We start from the raw sequence: 16,406 nt of genomic DNA, 5'->3' as shown, positions 1-16,406 counted from the left end.
ATTCCAGAAGCAGCTGGAATGTGTAGATGGAATGAAGAGGCCGTGGGGGAAATGGGCCTATCACAGGAAATTGGGACCATCTCGGTGAGCACTGTCATCAGCATTGTCTCATTGGGCTGAAAGGTCTGTATATGTGCTCTGTTGCTCTGTGACTCTGTACTCTATCAGTAGATGCACTGGACAGACATGGTGTGAGAGTTGATATTCACAGGGAATATTTTGTCCCTAAGTCAACTGCTGCTCTGATACAGGGGATGGACGTACTGTCATATTTACAAAGTAATCATACTCTCGTTGACTCACTGTCTGTTTGTTGTGTAATTCAGGGCATCACCAGCAGGTGGAGCTGTCCTGCACCGGGATCAAAGTGTAAACAAAACACGACAATCAGCAATCGTCAGTCACAATCAGAATGGACACAGGTATGATCACTAGGATCTTTATACTTAAACTTTTGTCCTGTTGGTGCACACTAGTACAGATGAAGAAACTTACACAGATGTTAACTGGGCACAGAAAACTTTCATCAAGCAAGGTTATTGATCCCACTGGTAAAGCAGCCTCGAGTAATTGATCAATCTAACAGTTCCTGTGCAGGGACATGACACCGGTAATGGTCGAATCACTCTGCTCACCATGCAAAGCTTCACCTGAGTGAAAGGAGCAGGGACTCCTGAATCAGGTGGCTGTGAGTGAATCACAGACAGGAATGTGACAACTGTCTTGTGTGTTATGTAAATGTCCAGGGTCAGGGTCCTCTAGACAGGCCCTGGTGTGTAAGATGTCTCCAACTTTCATTAATAAATCTCAACGCCAGATGGTAGGAGCATTTCCAGGAATTCAGAGTTTGTGTGATAACAGAGCATTTCAGGTTTTGGAAGGGCAGCTATCAACTCCCTCCTGGATTTCTCGGCTGCTGCGGAAAGGAGATGAGGGGAGTTTCCAAAATCTGTTTTCTGTAGCTGAGCTGAGAACATTGCCGGTATTGGGAATGGCTGAGGATCAGAAAACAGCTCATTGTGGATAAAAGTGCGGTCTGTTTCAGTGTTTTAATACTCGAATCCATGTCTGGTCTGTGGACAAATGGTGAACGTGAGTTCTCAATATTTCCCTATTGAGATGATCTGCTACCTGGACTTAAAATACACAGGATCTTTGATGGGAAACCTGGTGTAACCAATGACCAACTGTCCCTGTCTCCTGTAGGAATTGTGATTGTGCTCAACTCTGTGAGTTGAGGTGGAATAAAACAGAGATTACAGCCTGGTAACGCATCCCTCAGCCCAGCTAATTCATGCTGATCCAAATGTCTTTTGAGCTTGCTCCATCTTCCCACAGCTTTTCCCAACTTCCCTTATAGACTTCTATCCTTTTTCCTGCCCACATCTTCTCAACTTTGTAATTTTATTTGTTTATAGCCTCCTCTGACCGCACGTAATTTATACCCATCACCCGCCAAGTGAAAAAAATGCCCCTTCAGTCCCTTTTAAATTCCTGCCCTCGGGTCTCAGACTCCCCTACCCTGGGAAATGGACTGTGACCATCTACCCTATCTACACTCCTGATTATTTTATGTACACGTGTAAGTCTCAGACTCCCCTACCCTGGGAAATGGACTGTGACCATCTACCCTATCTACACTCCTGATTATTTTATGTACACGTGTAAGTCTCAGACTCCCCTACCCTGGGAAATGGACTGTGACCATCTACCCTATCTACACCCCTGATTATTTTATGTACACGTGTAAGTCTCAGACTCCCCTACCCTGGGAAATGGACTGTGACCATATACCCTATCTACACCCCTGATTATTTTATGTACACGTGTAAGTCTCAGACTCCCCTACCCTGGGAAATGGACTGTGACCGTCTACCCTATCTACACTCCTGATTATTTTATGTACACGTGTAAGTCTCAGACTCCCCTTCCCTGGGAAATGGACTGTGACCGTCTACCCTATCTACACTCCTGATTATTTTATGTACACGTGTAAGTCTCAGACTCCCCTACCCTGGGAAATGGACTGTGACCATCTACCCTATCTACACTCCTGATTACTTTATGTACACGTGTAAGTCTCAGACTCCCCTACCCTGGGAAATGGACTGTGACCATCTACCCTATCTACACTCCTGATTATCTTATGTACACATGTAAGTCTCAGACTCCCCTACCCCGGGAAATGGACTGTGACCATCTACCCTATCTACACTCCTGATTATTTTATGTACACGTGGAAGTCTCAGACTCCCCTACCCTGGGAAATGGACTGTGACCATCTACCCTATCTACACTCCTGATTATTTTATGTACGTGTGTAAGGTCACCCTTCAACTGGTCTTTCTCAACTACACTCTTTCCAGCTTAATCACCTTCATCCTACAGATTAGCAACTGCAACTACACACAAAGTTCTCTAAGCAAGACTTTGCCAATGACCTGCACAGTTGTTACATGACGATCATCATGCCGGGGGATAAGATGGGAACCAGGGGGCTGGACAGCATAGATCTCAAGGTAATGGTCAGTTTGCGACCAATGGGACTGGACATGATGTGACAGGTCACTATTACTGTGCCTATCCTGTTCTTTTTCTGGGAGTGGATGTGTTCAGACACCGGCTTATTGTGATGGTCACCTGACAGGAAGTGTGGTTCACATTCACCAGCACAGTCCCACTCCAAATCTGGTCAGATAGAGTCTCTGGTCCATTGCACCCACCCAGTCTCAATCAGTTCTGCTCAGCTCTAAATCACTCTAGTGTAACCTGAAATTCATCATTTATTTCAGGTAGGAAATTAACTCGGGTACGGAAAGTACTCAAGAGGTTTTTACCAGGAAACTCACTGAGGGAAGATGATCGGGACACGAGAAGCAAGGCACCACAGCAGGGTCAGATTCAGAGCAATGTCCCAATGGAATGCGGTCCGGCCGCAGCGGAAGGGGAGCAAATTCAGCCCAGAGACAGTGACGTCAGAGACACTGAGCAGGATCCTGGAACCGGTACAAGTGAGGCGACTGTCTGTCAGCCCAGAGACAGTGACGTCAGAGACACTGATCAGGATCCTGGAACCAGTACAAGTGAGGCGACTGTCTGTCAGTCCAGAGACAGTGACGTCAGAGACACTGATCAGGATCCTGGAACCAGCACAAGTGAGGCGACTGTCTGTCAGCCCAGAGACAGTGACGTCAGAGACACTGATCAGGACCCTGGAACTGGTACAAGTGAGGCGACTGTCTGTCAGCCAAGAGACAGTGACGTCAGGGACACTGATCAGGACCCTGGAACCAGTACAAGTGAGGCGACTGTCTGTCAGCCCAGAGACAGTGACGTCAGAGACACTGATCAGAACCCTGGAACCAGTACAAGTGAGGCGACTGTCTGTCAGCCCAGAGACAGTGACGTCAGAGACACTGATCAGGACCCTGGAACCAGTACAAGTGAGGCGACTGTCTATCAGCCCAGAGACAGTGACGTCAGAGACACTGATCAGGACCCTGGAACCAGTACAAGTGAGGCGACTGTCTGTCAGCCCAGAGACAGTGACGTCAGAGACACTGATCAGGACCCTGGAACCGGTACAAGTGAGGCGACTGTCTGTCAGCCCAGAGACAGTGACGTCAGAGACACTGATCAGGATCCTGGAACCGGTACAAGTGAGGCGACTGTCTGTCAGCCAAGAGACAGTGACGTCAGAGACACTGATCAGGATCCTGGAACCAGTACAAGTGAGGTGACTGTCTGTCAGCTCGGAAGCTCATTAAACACGGAATTGTCAAGTGTCCAACAGGGAGTGGGTGAGTGAAATATGAGGGTAATGAGGGTAAAGGTGAGGCCTGGTTGGAGGGTTGGTCAGAGTAGCGGGGGGTGGGGGGGGTGTGTGGGTGTGGTACAGTGTTCCAGATGAGAGAGTATTCCTAGGATGTGCATTAAGGGAAATGTATTCGCCAGGATGGAGAGACTATCATTGACAGTCCCAACATTTATTGCTCATAATAAGCTGAAATAGATGAGTGGGTGAGATGGGGGATGGACTGGTTTGCATTAAATGTGATCCTTCCCGTAGCGTAATACCCAGAACATTATTGGGTAGATTTTAAAGCCAGTGTTGGGTATTGGAATAAATATATCTTGGTGGCTGAAAGCAGGTGAACACTGAGGTTCAAGACTTGATTTGTTCAATGAGTGGAGTGAGAGCACTGGAGACGAGTTGGTATCTACATTCTCTTCTTATATTCACAGAGTCAGAGTTTACAATCTCTGACCTCCTGTGACCAATGGAACTGGACAGATCAGTATTACTGTGCCTATCCTGTTCTCTTTCTGGGAGCAGATGTGTTCACTCACGGGCTTATTGTGATGATCACCTGACAGGAAGTGTGGTTCTCATTCACCAGCACAGTCCCACTCCAAATCTGGTCAGATAGAGTCTCTGGTCCATTGCACCCACCCAGTCTCAATCAGGTCTGCTCAGCTCTAAATCACTCTGGTATAACCAGCAATGCATCATTTATTTCAGGTGGGAAATTATCTTGGGTACGGAAAGTACTCAAGAGGGTTTTACCAGGCAACTCACTGAGGGAAGATGATCGGGACACGAGAAGCAAGGCACCACAGCAGGGTCAGATTGAGAGCAATGTCCCAATGGAATGCGGTCCGGCCGCAGCGGAAGTGGAGCAAAGTCAGCCCAGAGACAGTGACGTCAGAGACACTGATCAGGACCCTGGAACTGGTACAAGTGAGGCGACTGTCTGTCAGCCCAGAGACAGTGACGTCAGAGACACTGATCAGAACCCTGGAACCAGTACAAGTGAGGCGACTGTCTGTCAGCCCAGAGACAGTGACGTCAGAGACACTGATCAGGACCCTGGAACCGGTACAAGTGAGGCGACTGTCTGTCAGCCCAGAGACAGTGACGTCAGAGACACTGATCAGGACCCTGGAACCAGTACAAGTGAGGCGACTGTCTGTCAGCCCAGAGACAGTGACGTCAGAGACACTGATCAGGACCCTGGAACCGGTACAAGTGAGGCGACTGTCTGTCAGCCCAGAGACAGTGACGTCAGAGACACTGATCAGAACCCTGGAACCAGTACAAGTGAGGCGACTGTCTGTCAGCCCAGAGACAGTGACGTCAGAGACACTGATCAGGACCCTGGAACCAGTACAAGTGAGGCGACTGTCTGTCAGCCCAGAGACAGTGACGTCAGAGACACTGATCAGGACCCTGGAACTGGTACAAGTGAGGCGACTGTCTGTCAGCCCAGAGACAGTGACGTCAGAGACACTGATCAGGACCCTGGAACCAGTACAAGTGAGGCGACTGTCTGTCAGCCCAGAGACAGTGACGTCAGAGACACTGAGCAGGATCCTGGAACCAGCACGTGAGGCGACTGTCTGTCAGCCCAGAGACAGTGACGTCAGAGGCACTGATCAGGACCCTGGAACCAGTACAAGTGAGGCGACTGTCTGTCAGCTCGGAAGCTCATTAAACACGGAATTGTCAAGTCCCCAACAAGGAGCAGGTGAGTGAAATATGAGGGTGATGTGTTCACAGAATGTGGCAGGGAGGATGGAAAATGTGATTCTTTGTTGGAGGGTTGGTCAGAGAGGGGAAATGTGTGGATGTGGTACATGTGGTGTAGGGGGGCACCCGTTACCGCACTACAGGAAATGTACTACCTGTTCTGATGATATCCAGGATGTGTATCGGAGGAAATGCAGTGTTCCGGATAAGAGAGTATTTCCAGGATGTGAATTAAGGGAAATGTATTCGCCAGGATAGTTTGTATTAAATGTGGTCCTTCTGGTAACGTAAGGCCCAGAACATTGTTTGGTCAGTTTTAAGGGCAGTGTTGGGGATTAGGACAAAATCCGTATTTCCAGCTGAAGGCAGGTGAACACTGAGGTTCAAGACTTGATTTTTTTGTTGCATTGGGTGAGAGCGTTGGAGATGAGGGAGATTTGAGTTCATGTCTACATACTCTTCTTATATTCACAGAGCCAGAGTTTACAATCCACGACCTCCTGGCACAGGGGGAGGAATATCGACTGTACCAGCTGACAAAGTTCTACGGGGACCGACTCAAACAAGCGATTGAAGAAAAGGTTGAAAGACTCGGTTGGATGTTGACAAAGGAGGGACATTTCAGTAGAGAAGAAAGTGACGTGAGTGTATTTAGTATATTGTCACTGAACTGCTGGTATCAGAGGGAATAGTGATCAATATTCATCTCCTGCACGTTCTAGGAGGTCTACATGACAATGGAGACTTTGATCTCTGATGGTCTCCAGCAGATCTGGTTTCAGCTGTTAAGGTGGGGAGCACTGGGAGCTACAGGTTCAGCGTCACCTTTTCCTCTCACACCTGCTGTATTTATCAGTGTGATATACGAGCAGTGGCTGCATATCTGGACTGTTGAACAGACATTCAGTCTAAAACTAATTTCACGGCTTATCGGGACCGTCAGTCAAATTCACCTCAGCTCATTAATCCAGGATGAATATGAAGCTGTCAGATTGTAAACTGGGACAACTGGCTTCACTGCGGTACTTGAGGGAGGGAAACCTGCTAACCACAGCTGGTCTGGTCTCCATCTGAGTTCCCTAACAGAGTGGCTGACTTGTCATAGTCATAGAAAAGTACAGCACAGAAACAGGCCCTTTGGCCCATCTATTCCATGCCGGACTACTGAAACTGCCTATTCCCATTGACCTGCACTGGGCCCTGGTGCTCTATACCCTTATCATTCATGTATCTATCCAGACTTCTCTTCACCACTTGTACCACTCACACTGCTCGCTCGTTCCACACTCTCACCACCCCCTGAGTGAAGAAGTTTCCCCTCATGTACCCTTGAACTTTTCACCTTTTATCCTTTACTGATGACCTCTTGTTGTAGTACTACTTTACTTCGGTGCAAAATGTCTGTTTGCATTTTCCTTATCTACATCCGTCATAATTTTGTGTACCTATATCAAATCTCCCCTCAGTTTTCTACATTCCAAGGCATAATGTGTGCAATCTTTTCCTATAACTCAGGTCCTCCAGTCCCGACAACATCCTTGTAAATTTTTCTGTACTCTTCCGAACTCCTTTACACCTGTCCTATGAGTGGGTGACCAGTAGCAGATAATCTCAAAATTAGGCCTCACCAACATCTTATACATGTTCAGCATCATATTCCATCTTCTGTACTCGATAATTTCATTTATGAAGACAAATGTACTAAATACTTTCTTTCCGATCTATCTACCTTTGCTGCCACTTTTAATGAATTATGGACCTGTATTCCCAGATCACTTTGTTCTTCCACACTCCTCAGTGCCCTACCGGTCACCGTAGAATATCGACCCTGCTTGGTCATCCGAAAGTGCAACGTGTCGCACTTGTCTGCATTAAACTCCACAGGCCATTTTTCAGCCCATTTCTCAGCTGGTTTAGACACCACTGCAAGCTTTGGTAGTCTTCCTCACTTTCCACTACACGTCCCCACTCTTGGTGTCATCTGCAAATTTGCTGATCCAGTTAACCACATTTTTATCCAGATCATCAATATAGATGACAAACAACAACGGGCCCAGCACCGATCCCTGTGGCACTGCACGAGTTTAAATTCCCAGTCAGAGATGCAACAGTCAATCACATATTTCATATTTTCTCTACTTACAGTTTTTTAGTAGATTTCTGCTGGTTAGTAAAAGCTTCCCAGTCCTCCAGCTTTCCACTATACCTTACTATACTCTATGCCCTCTCCTTTGCATTTGTGCTGGCATTGACTTCCTGGTCAGCCACAGTTGATCATCCTTCCTTTGGAATAATCCTTCATATTTGGGATTATCTACCTCTACCTGCGCCTTCCGAATCACTTCCTGAATCTTCATCTATTCCTGCTTTGCTGTTGCCTCTACTAGTGTCCTCTTCCAATTTATTTTTGCCCAGCTCCTATCTCATTCCTCCGTAATTCCTTTATTCCAGGGTAATACGGATACATCTAACTTTACCTTCTCCCTCTCAAACTGCAGTGTGAGTTCTGCTATTTTAAGATCATTGCCCCTTAAGGGTTTATTTACCTTAATCTCCCCAATCAAATCTGGTGCAATACACAACACCGAATCCCGATCCGCCTTTCCTATAGTGGGCTCAATCATAGGCTTCTCTCAAAAGCCATCTCATAGGCATTCTATAACTTCCCTCACTTGGGATTCAGCACTACATATTGAAATTCCCCATGACTATTTTAACATTGACCTCTTCTCTCACCCACTGGAATTTGTAGTCCACATCCTGGTTACTGTTCCACCAGGGTCATTTTTCCTATGCGGTTTCTTAACATCGACATCGTCCAATCCGATATCACCTCTTTATAAGGACTTTTATATTTCTATGAGAATGGAGTCAACCCAACCCTTTCACCCACCTGCCTATCCTTTTGATTAAATATGTATCCTTGGATGTAAGCACCCAAATATGATCTTCTTTCAGCCATGATTCAGTGATGCCCGCTATCTATTTTTTGCTCTCTCGCTCTCCCCTCTCTTCCATTCTTGTAGTCACATGTTTTTGATGTGATGTTACATATTGATGACAAGTAAATTAATAAGACAATAAGACAAAGGAGCAGAAGTTGGCCATTCGGCCCATCGAGTCTGCTCCGCCATTTTATCATGAGCTGATCCATTCTCCCATTTAGTCCCACTCCCCTACCTTCTCACCATAACCTTTGATGCCCTGGCTACTCAGATATCTATCAATCTCTGCCTTAAATACACCCAATGACTTGGCCTCCACTAGTGCCCGTGGCAACAAATTCCATAGATTCACCACCCTCTGACTAAAAAAAACTTCTTCGCATTTCTGTTCTGAATGGGTGCCCTTCAATCCTTAAGTCATGCCCTCTCGTACTGGACTCCCCCATCATGGGAAACAACTTTGCCACATCCACTCTGTCCATGCCTTTCAACATTCAAAATGTTTCTATGAGGTCTCCCCTCATTCTTCTAAACTCCAAGGAATACAGTCCAAGAGCGGACAAACGTTCCTCATATGTTAACCCTCTCATTCCCGGAATTATTCTAGTGAATCTTCTCTGTACCCTCTCCAACGTCAGCACATCCTTTCTTAAATAAGGAGACAAAAACTGCCCACAGTACTCCAAGTGAGGCCTCACCAGCGCCTTATAGAGCCTCAACATCACATCCCTGCTCCTATACTCTATTCCTCTAGAAATGAATGCCAATCACGTTGAATATACTATAGGGTGTCAGTTAATCCTTACTCTTACACAATATGGATTTAGAATTTCCTTCAGTTGCTGTTTTTCTGTTAATAGCTGAACCCAAGGAGGATGAGGCAACAACTGTCCGCTCCACAATAAATTCATTGTTTTCCTTTTACAGAAAGTCACTGAGCTGACAGAGAAGGGAAACCGGACAGAGAGTTCCAGACTCTTCCTCAGTTTGGTGATGGGCAAAGGTTCCCGGGTCCGGAGGGCGATGTGGGAATCCTTTGTGACGTGGAGGACAGAGTTACCGAAGTTGGACAGGATACTGAGGGAAATACAGGAACTCGGTATGTTAAAAACACGCACTGAACACAAAGGCACATTGAAATAAACAGGCTTAATTATTTTAGTTCTGTTTTCACAGACATGTTTTAAAAAAAATTTAAACAGGTCCTGATCCACAGGAATACATGAACATCGGCCAAGGGTTATCTGAGTTACCCACTCAACTGAAAGGTGAGTGATAAATTGCACAGTCCAAACCACATTTCAAGTGTTGTACTGTAACTGGGCAGAATCTGAGAATGAAAATTCACCATTAATCAGGCGCTGATCTCTGGATTCAGGTTAAAATTCAGATAAACTCTCGTTGCAGCCTCAATATTCTAAAATTTATTTTCCAGCTGTTGATCCAGCTGTTAATGTACTAATCCAGCTGTTGGGCCTGCTGAACCCTTCACTCCCGTTCCTACTACTCTGGGAATCCCCACGCACACTACATCTTCCTGTCCAGTTGACTTTTCTATCTTCATACATTCCAGATTCCAAAGCACCTTCTTCTTCGTAATAACAGCTACACTCAATTTTGTTCGCTGATGCTCTTTACATTTTGTAATTCTGCTAGTGACTTCCACAGAGATTGTCTGCCATTTCCTTTTCATCCGTTACTGCATCTACAACATCATTTTTCAGCAGTCTGATACCGACCCCCTCCTTTATTTTGACTCTTTATCTGGGAAAGAAAGAAAAATACTTTGGTATCCTTGCATTTCCTGCACATTCATGTATATTTAGGAGCATCTATAACGTAGTTGCCTCCAACACGACCCAGGCTGTAAATTCCAGGCACCCACCACCCTGTGAAAAAACTACCCATAAGTAATTTAAATTTATCCCATCTCACCTTAACCAAATACCACCTGGTATTAGACAGCAGTCCTGTGTGGAAAACAAAATACAGGCTCTCTACCCAGACTTTTATATCTCAATCTTATACACATTTGTCAGATTTAACTCCAGAGTAAACAAACCAAGTTTATCAAGCCTTTACTTGTAGCACATGCCACCGAATCCAGACAACATCCTGGTGAACCTGTTCTGTACCCTTTCCAATCCTTCCAAGAGCTGGACAATCAGAAGTGAATACAATACTCCAGATGCACCTGAAAACCATAAGACTTAGCAGCAGAATTAAGCCAGGTGGCTCAGTGAATTTGCTCCGCTATTCCTCTCAACCCCACTATCTCGCCTTCTATAAATGTTGATGCTCTTCCTAATCAGGAACATATCGACCTGCATTTTAAATATATACAATGACGTATCTTCCTCAGCTGTCTATGACAATAATTTCACAAATTCACAACCCACCAGGCAAGAAATTTCTCCCAGTGTGGGTCCCCGCCAGCCAGGACAATTCACCACAGTTCCCAAGCATATTAATCTTCTATGTGAGCCTCCCATGTGGGTCCTTGTCAAAGACTCTGCCAATATACAAGTAGACAACATCTATGTGTAACGTCATCTTTGTCACCTCCGAGAGGAACTCAATCAAGTTGGCAAGACGCAAACCCATCCAGAGCCTTGCTGCTGAACCCCAAACCACCTCAAACATTCTCTCTTTCATACTCCCGTGGGGCATAAGATATAAAAGGTTGAAGGTGTGTACCACCTGCCTCAGGGTCAGCTTTAATTCTGCATTTATAAGACCATTGAATGGTCACCTACTGTGTTATTATTGGCTCGTAATAATAGTAAGACAATTTTATATATATAATTGTAGCTTCGTGCATCTCATAATTAATAACAACTCACAATATACTCACAGGAGAGCAGAAAGAATACCGTTCGGGTATGAACAACAGATAACAGATTATGTAATTCTATTTCAAACCCTGTGGAAAGCAGAAATCTTTCAATGTTATATTGTCTATCAAAAAATCATGTGATTCTCTCCCTTGCATGGTTAAGAGAAGTTCCAAATATATATAAAATTCATCCAATACTTATGAAATTTCTACAACATCTGATGGAGCATTCGCATAAAGTAATCATCCTATTAACGACCACAAAAGAACAACCACCATTATCAAAATAAATGTAGGGGTTTTCCAGAGTGACTCACTAAGCCCAGTATGGTTTTGTTTGGCTTTAAAGCTGCTTATAATTTACTGAAACGGACAAAAATCAGGTATCAAATCAGAAAAAAAATATGAATTATACCTTTGCACAGCTATACATTGATGATTTGAAATTATTTGCTCTTGCATCAATAAAGCTAAAACAAATAATTCAAATAATGGAACTAATTTTCAAAGATATAAGCATAAACCTTAGACTAGAAAAGTACAGAACATGAAACATAAAGAAAGGTGAATAGAGCCAGTAGAATATCAGACAGAGCATCAGGATACAATGCAACAGAATATGAAACATATATTTAGGATATCAATAAACAAAGAAAATAGAGAAACGTGTTGGAGACCTCTTCCCAGAAACAGACGGGATCATTGTAGCAATACAGGACAAGGTTGTTAACACATGTAGTTATCAATAATACAGAATGACAGACCAATAGGTTCAAGACGATTAATGCTGAAAATTACAAGAGAAACCAGAAACAATCAACACTTTAAAGGATCCTGCAATAGTTTAACTGAATCTCATTACTTGCACAAGCACAGTCAAGTGGTGGATAACGTTAACAAAAATCTTGCTTAAACTACAACTGATGAAAAACACCATAACTTACTATAAGTACAAGCCTGCTCTACTTTTAGAGTTAGAGTCCTTTAAATCATACTGTGACCGATTATTATTTCAAATAGGATAATCCAGGATAGCCGTTCCGATATAACAAGCAAAAACAACTTTTTAAATAAGTATAGCCATTCCAAATGCACATAACTTACAGAAATGAAGTAGAGAAAAACACCAGAAATATGCTGAATTAAAAGGGGAAAATGAAAGACTGTGGAACATGAACAAGGTATTCATTATCCCAATTGTAATATCGATAACTGGTATCATCCCAAAGGCTTTACGCAATGGTATTAATAAATTAGGCCCACACATCAATACTTGTGCAAATCTTCGAAGACCCACAATACTATACATCAATTCAGCTATGAGTGTGCTAGGCTATGCCCGTACCTTCAGGCTAAGAAAATGATAATAATAATAACTTATTTATAAAGCACCCCTGATCCAGACGATGCTGTTCAAACCGCATCACAACGGGATAGAGTGCAAACTAGAAAATAAAAGACAAAATGTTGTCAGGTGTAATATACACCTCAGAGTTCTGCACAGTACTGTAGTTTAAGGTGTTGAATTCTACAGTTTAGGAGCACAGTTCCAAAAATAAAACCCTGACCTCCCAATGATCGTTTGGCCTTCTACCTTATTGTCTGCCTGCAATGCATTTTCTTGGCAACCGAAACACTGTTTCCTCGAAATATTCTGTTCCATTTTTCCTTCTACGACCTCATTGCACCGATGTGATGTAATGATCTATATGGATCGCATGCAAAAAAGTTTTCCATTTTACTGTGGTGCATGTGACAATAATAAACCAAAGTATCGATTTATTATTGTCAATAATACAGTGCCCATTGGTTGTTTAAGATTGTTATACCCGGGGTTGGTAGTGGGGATAAGCTGCCACAACCTATTATATGCTCCCAGTGCCGTATGACTAAAATAGCCGCTGAGAACCAAGTCCAGCTCCTGGCATTCCTAAGCCTGGTGGAAGCATTTCTTCCGACACGAGGAGGGGCAAAGGCGGGTTACTGGTGCCTTACAACCAGTCGCTTTGGGCAGATGAAGCTCATTAGCTGTGATTGGCAGCTCACCCAGGAACAGGAAAACTCTGATCTCAAAACTCTGCTGCCTTGCAACTGTAACCCCCATGAGGAAGCGTTTGGGAGTAAACCCCGTGGGAAAATTCTTGATCTGGAGCCCCTAAGGCAGTCTCAAATGGTGTTCAACGCAGACTGGCATCTCCTGCGACACCCCTGGTGCCAACTGTGTCAGGCTCTGCCATTCCTTTGTATTCATCAGATGCATAGAGAGAGGGAGCTTGCTACATCGGCAAAAGCTTCCTCTCCATATCGTAGTGTCCTAGCTTGCAGGGGCAGGACATCCATGGTCGACTCTTGACAGACAGAGGCCTCATAAGACAGTGTCCCACACCCCCACAGCAAGACTGACTGCCAAGACTTCACCACCCTCTCCCACAAATATGCTGTACATCACTGAGACAGACGCTTGTGGTTTCTTCCATTAATAGAGATTTCATCTTTCCACCAATCCTCCATCCTCAATCACGGGGAAGTTAGCAAAAGGTAGCATGTACCACATGTCCAACACATCTTCCTTCGAATCCGTATTCTTTCTCATTCCCTCGATTGGTAGCTGCTGTTTGAGTTTCTCCAAACTGAAACATTTAGCCGGGGCTACCCCTTCAGCCTCCTGCAGTCGATACGTCAGCTTCTTCGGGGACTCCTTCAACTCTCGCCACAGCCTCAGCAGTTCTGACTTACGGTTCTTGGCTATCTCAATCTGGGACGCAGTTACCCCACCAGCTTCTCCCACCCTGACCTGAAAAGCAGCAGTTAAAGGATGTTCAGCTTCCAGTTTTTTTCCTTCCTGATGACGTCTTCCAGGTCAACTTTCAGTTTTTCCACTTCATTTAAACTGTCGATAGTCATCTTCAGGTTCCTTTCAAGCATCTGCCTCCCTTTTCCGAGATCTGTCCTCCATTTCTTCACCTCCTCGGGAGTGTAGTCAAACACCCCTCCCTGGGCTCTCAGTTTTCTGTTGGCCTTCAGAACACTTCCTTGATCTTCCCCAACTTGTAAATCTTCCAATCTTTTCTGGATCAACGTCTTGAGTTTCTGCTGATCCCTTTGAAGGTGGGTCATTGTTTCTTCTCGTTGGATTAATTCATCAGTACATGACCGCAGTGTCGGCTCGCAATTCCGTTGCTCCTTCTCCACGTTGATGAGCGTGAATTCCAAGTCTGCAATGGCCGTCCCACGTGTGTGGCACTCAGTCTTCGGCCAGCATTTCTGAGCACTCAGGTCAGCGGTGCAAATCCCCTCTCTCCCCTGTGTCTCATTCAAAGTGACGACCTGGGTTTCCATCCCCAGGTCCACCACCATCTGTCCCAACACCAGGAAGTTCAACTGGTATGTTGGGTCATTTTTCTCACATTGCACCAAACTCCTCCACATTTGACACTTCGCTTCTGTCGCCCGGGCTCAGCCACTCGCCTCGCCTCATAGTCCCCCAGGTGAATCCAAGCTCTAGGCGGTCATCCACATACACCAAAACTCCACACGTCTTCACTTCCCCCATGGTCTTCCTTTTGGAAGTACATTGGTACATTGCTGGGAACCTGCAGTACCCCCACTGGGCCTCCACTAAGTTTCCTGTGGTTCAGGAAGAGACCTTTGGCCCTTCTCCCACTGAGTCAGGTGTAGTGGGGAGGGCTAGCTGTGGGCAGTCTGACTTACAGCAGGAACAGGAAGGAAAAGAAGCGGGGCCCCGGACATGGGACAGGGGTTCTGAGTTGTAATGGTTGCCTGAGTCAGAGAGGAGCGGGCAAGCAGGTCCAAGGTATCCCTAGTAATGTCTGTGCCTTTAGGGTTTAGGTGAGGGGGCATGGAGGTCTTGGAGGATTAGGAAACTCAGATAGGTTGGCCTATGTAGCGCCAATGGATGGACGGAAGGTCCACTATTTGGGGAGCAATGTCACTGTGTATATTTGGATGGGTTTCTGTGTCTGTAGGACTGGTTGGCAAGTTATTTGGAAGTCATGAGGACATGACTTTATTTGGTGGGGGGAGATTGTAAGGGGTTACTTTTTTTATGTCACTGCATAGTCTAATTAAAATGGCTTCTTTGTTATGTTATAATTGAAAGGGCTTCTTTGTTATGTTAACTGCTGAGAAAGTCCTTCCCGCTAGCAGTTTGTTTTGGATTATCTATTGATATGAGGACGAATGAACAAATTGCGATAGCTTTGGGTGCTTGAAGATATTGTATGCGCGGGGTTTTGGGGCAGAAGGCAGGAGAGAGAGAGAGAGAGAGACAGAGGATGGACCAGGTGCTGTGAGTCTGCTAACAGGGTCGGACCCAGAGCGGGGCGTTCAGCGAGGAGAGGAGACGGAGACGAACTCGTGTGGAGCGTCTGAACGACCACTGTTGTTGGTGCCAGGCGGCCGGTCGAGGTGGTCCGAGGGGTTGCAGGGTGAAGAAGAAGGGTCCTGAGCTCCAGCTGTTTGTGCATGAATAGATTGAACTTTGATATGTGTGGCGCCTTTGATCTTCCTTTTATATGTTATTCTCTATTAATTATATAGTTCCAGTAATATCTATAAACTGTAAATCATTTAATCGTATCTGGTGTATTGCCTGTTATTTGGGTGGGGTGGGGTACATCACACAGCATCCACACAAACTAATTACCCAGTTTGCCGGGGCCAAGGCTGTTTTCCTAGATGACAGTGAGCCGAGCGACCCTGAGGCTGGCCACGGGGGCTACAGCTGCTATTGAAAACTACCCATTTTCTTTCTTGTCATTCTTATGGGTTATCGATCCGCAACCTCACTGTGATTCTCTCCACAGATGCTGCAGACTTGAGTATTTCACACATATTCTGCTCCTGTTTTGATGCAAGAGCAGTGGACACCTGTGACTCCCCAGTGTGTAGATTTGTCAAAATGCAGGGTGTCCTGCTCTCCATGTTTCCACACCAGATAAACATTAACATCGTCTGTTAATGATGCAAACAATGCTTCAAATACAGTGAAATGTTGTAACAGAGTGCGGTCAGGATTGCAATAGGATATCAGGGGTATTTTCACCATCACAAGCAATTAGTACCAGACTATGAG

At 45.2% G+C, this 16,406-nt stretch overlaps 1 protein-coding gene across 5 annotated transcripts in view; it reads left to right on the top strand.

Moving 5' to 3' along the window:
• LOC140208517 (NACHT, LRR and PYD domains-containing protein 3-like) overlaps window positions 1–16,406 on the top strand; it is a 467,255-nt gene that overhangs the window by 18,925 nt on the left and 431,924 nt on the right. For 4 of the 5 annotated variants that reach the window (XR_011888807.1, XR_011888809.1, XR_011888808.1 and 1 more), the window contains exons 1-4: window positions 5,200–5,528; window positions 6,005–6,171; window positions 9,403–9,574; window positions 9,678–9,743. Coding sequence is in view for 1 of the 5 variants with exons in the window: in XM_072277255.1 (XP_072133356.1) it covers window positions 413–422; window positions 2,793–3,800; window positions 4,523–4,674; window positions 5,408–5,528; window positions 6,005–6,171; window positions 9,403–9,574; window positions 9,678–9,743 (1,696 nt within the window). In the remaining 4 variants the exon portion in view is untranslated. Of the gene's footprint in view, window positions 1–326; window positions 423–2,792; window positions 3,801–4,522; window positions 4,675–5,199; window positions 5,529–6,004; window positions 6,172–9,402; window positions 9,575–9,677; window positions 9,744–16,406 lie in introns of those variants that run through there. The other variant, XM_072277255.1, reaches the window with a different exon arrangement.

Source organism: Mobula birostris, chromosome 13, assembly GCF_030028105.1.
Source record: "Mobula birostris isolate sMobBir1 chromosome 13, sMobBir1.hap1, whole genome shotgun sequence".
Taxonomy (NCBI): Eukaryota; Metazoa; Chordata; class Chondrichthyes; order Myliobatiformes; family Myliobatidae; genus Mobula; species Mobula birostris.
The sequence above is the reverse complement of the archived record's forward strand: the minus strand, read 5'-3'. Positions and strand labels throughout refer to the sequence as shown.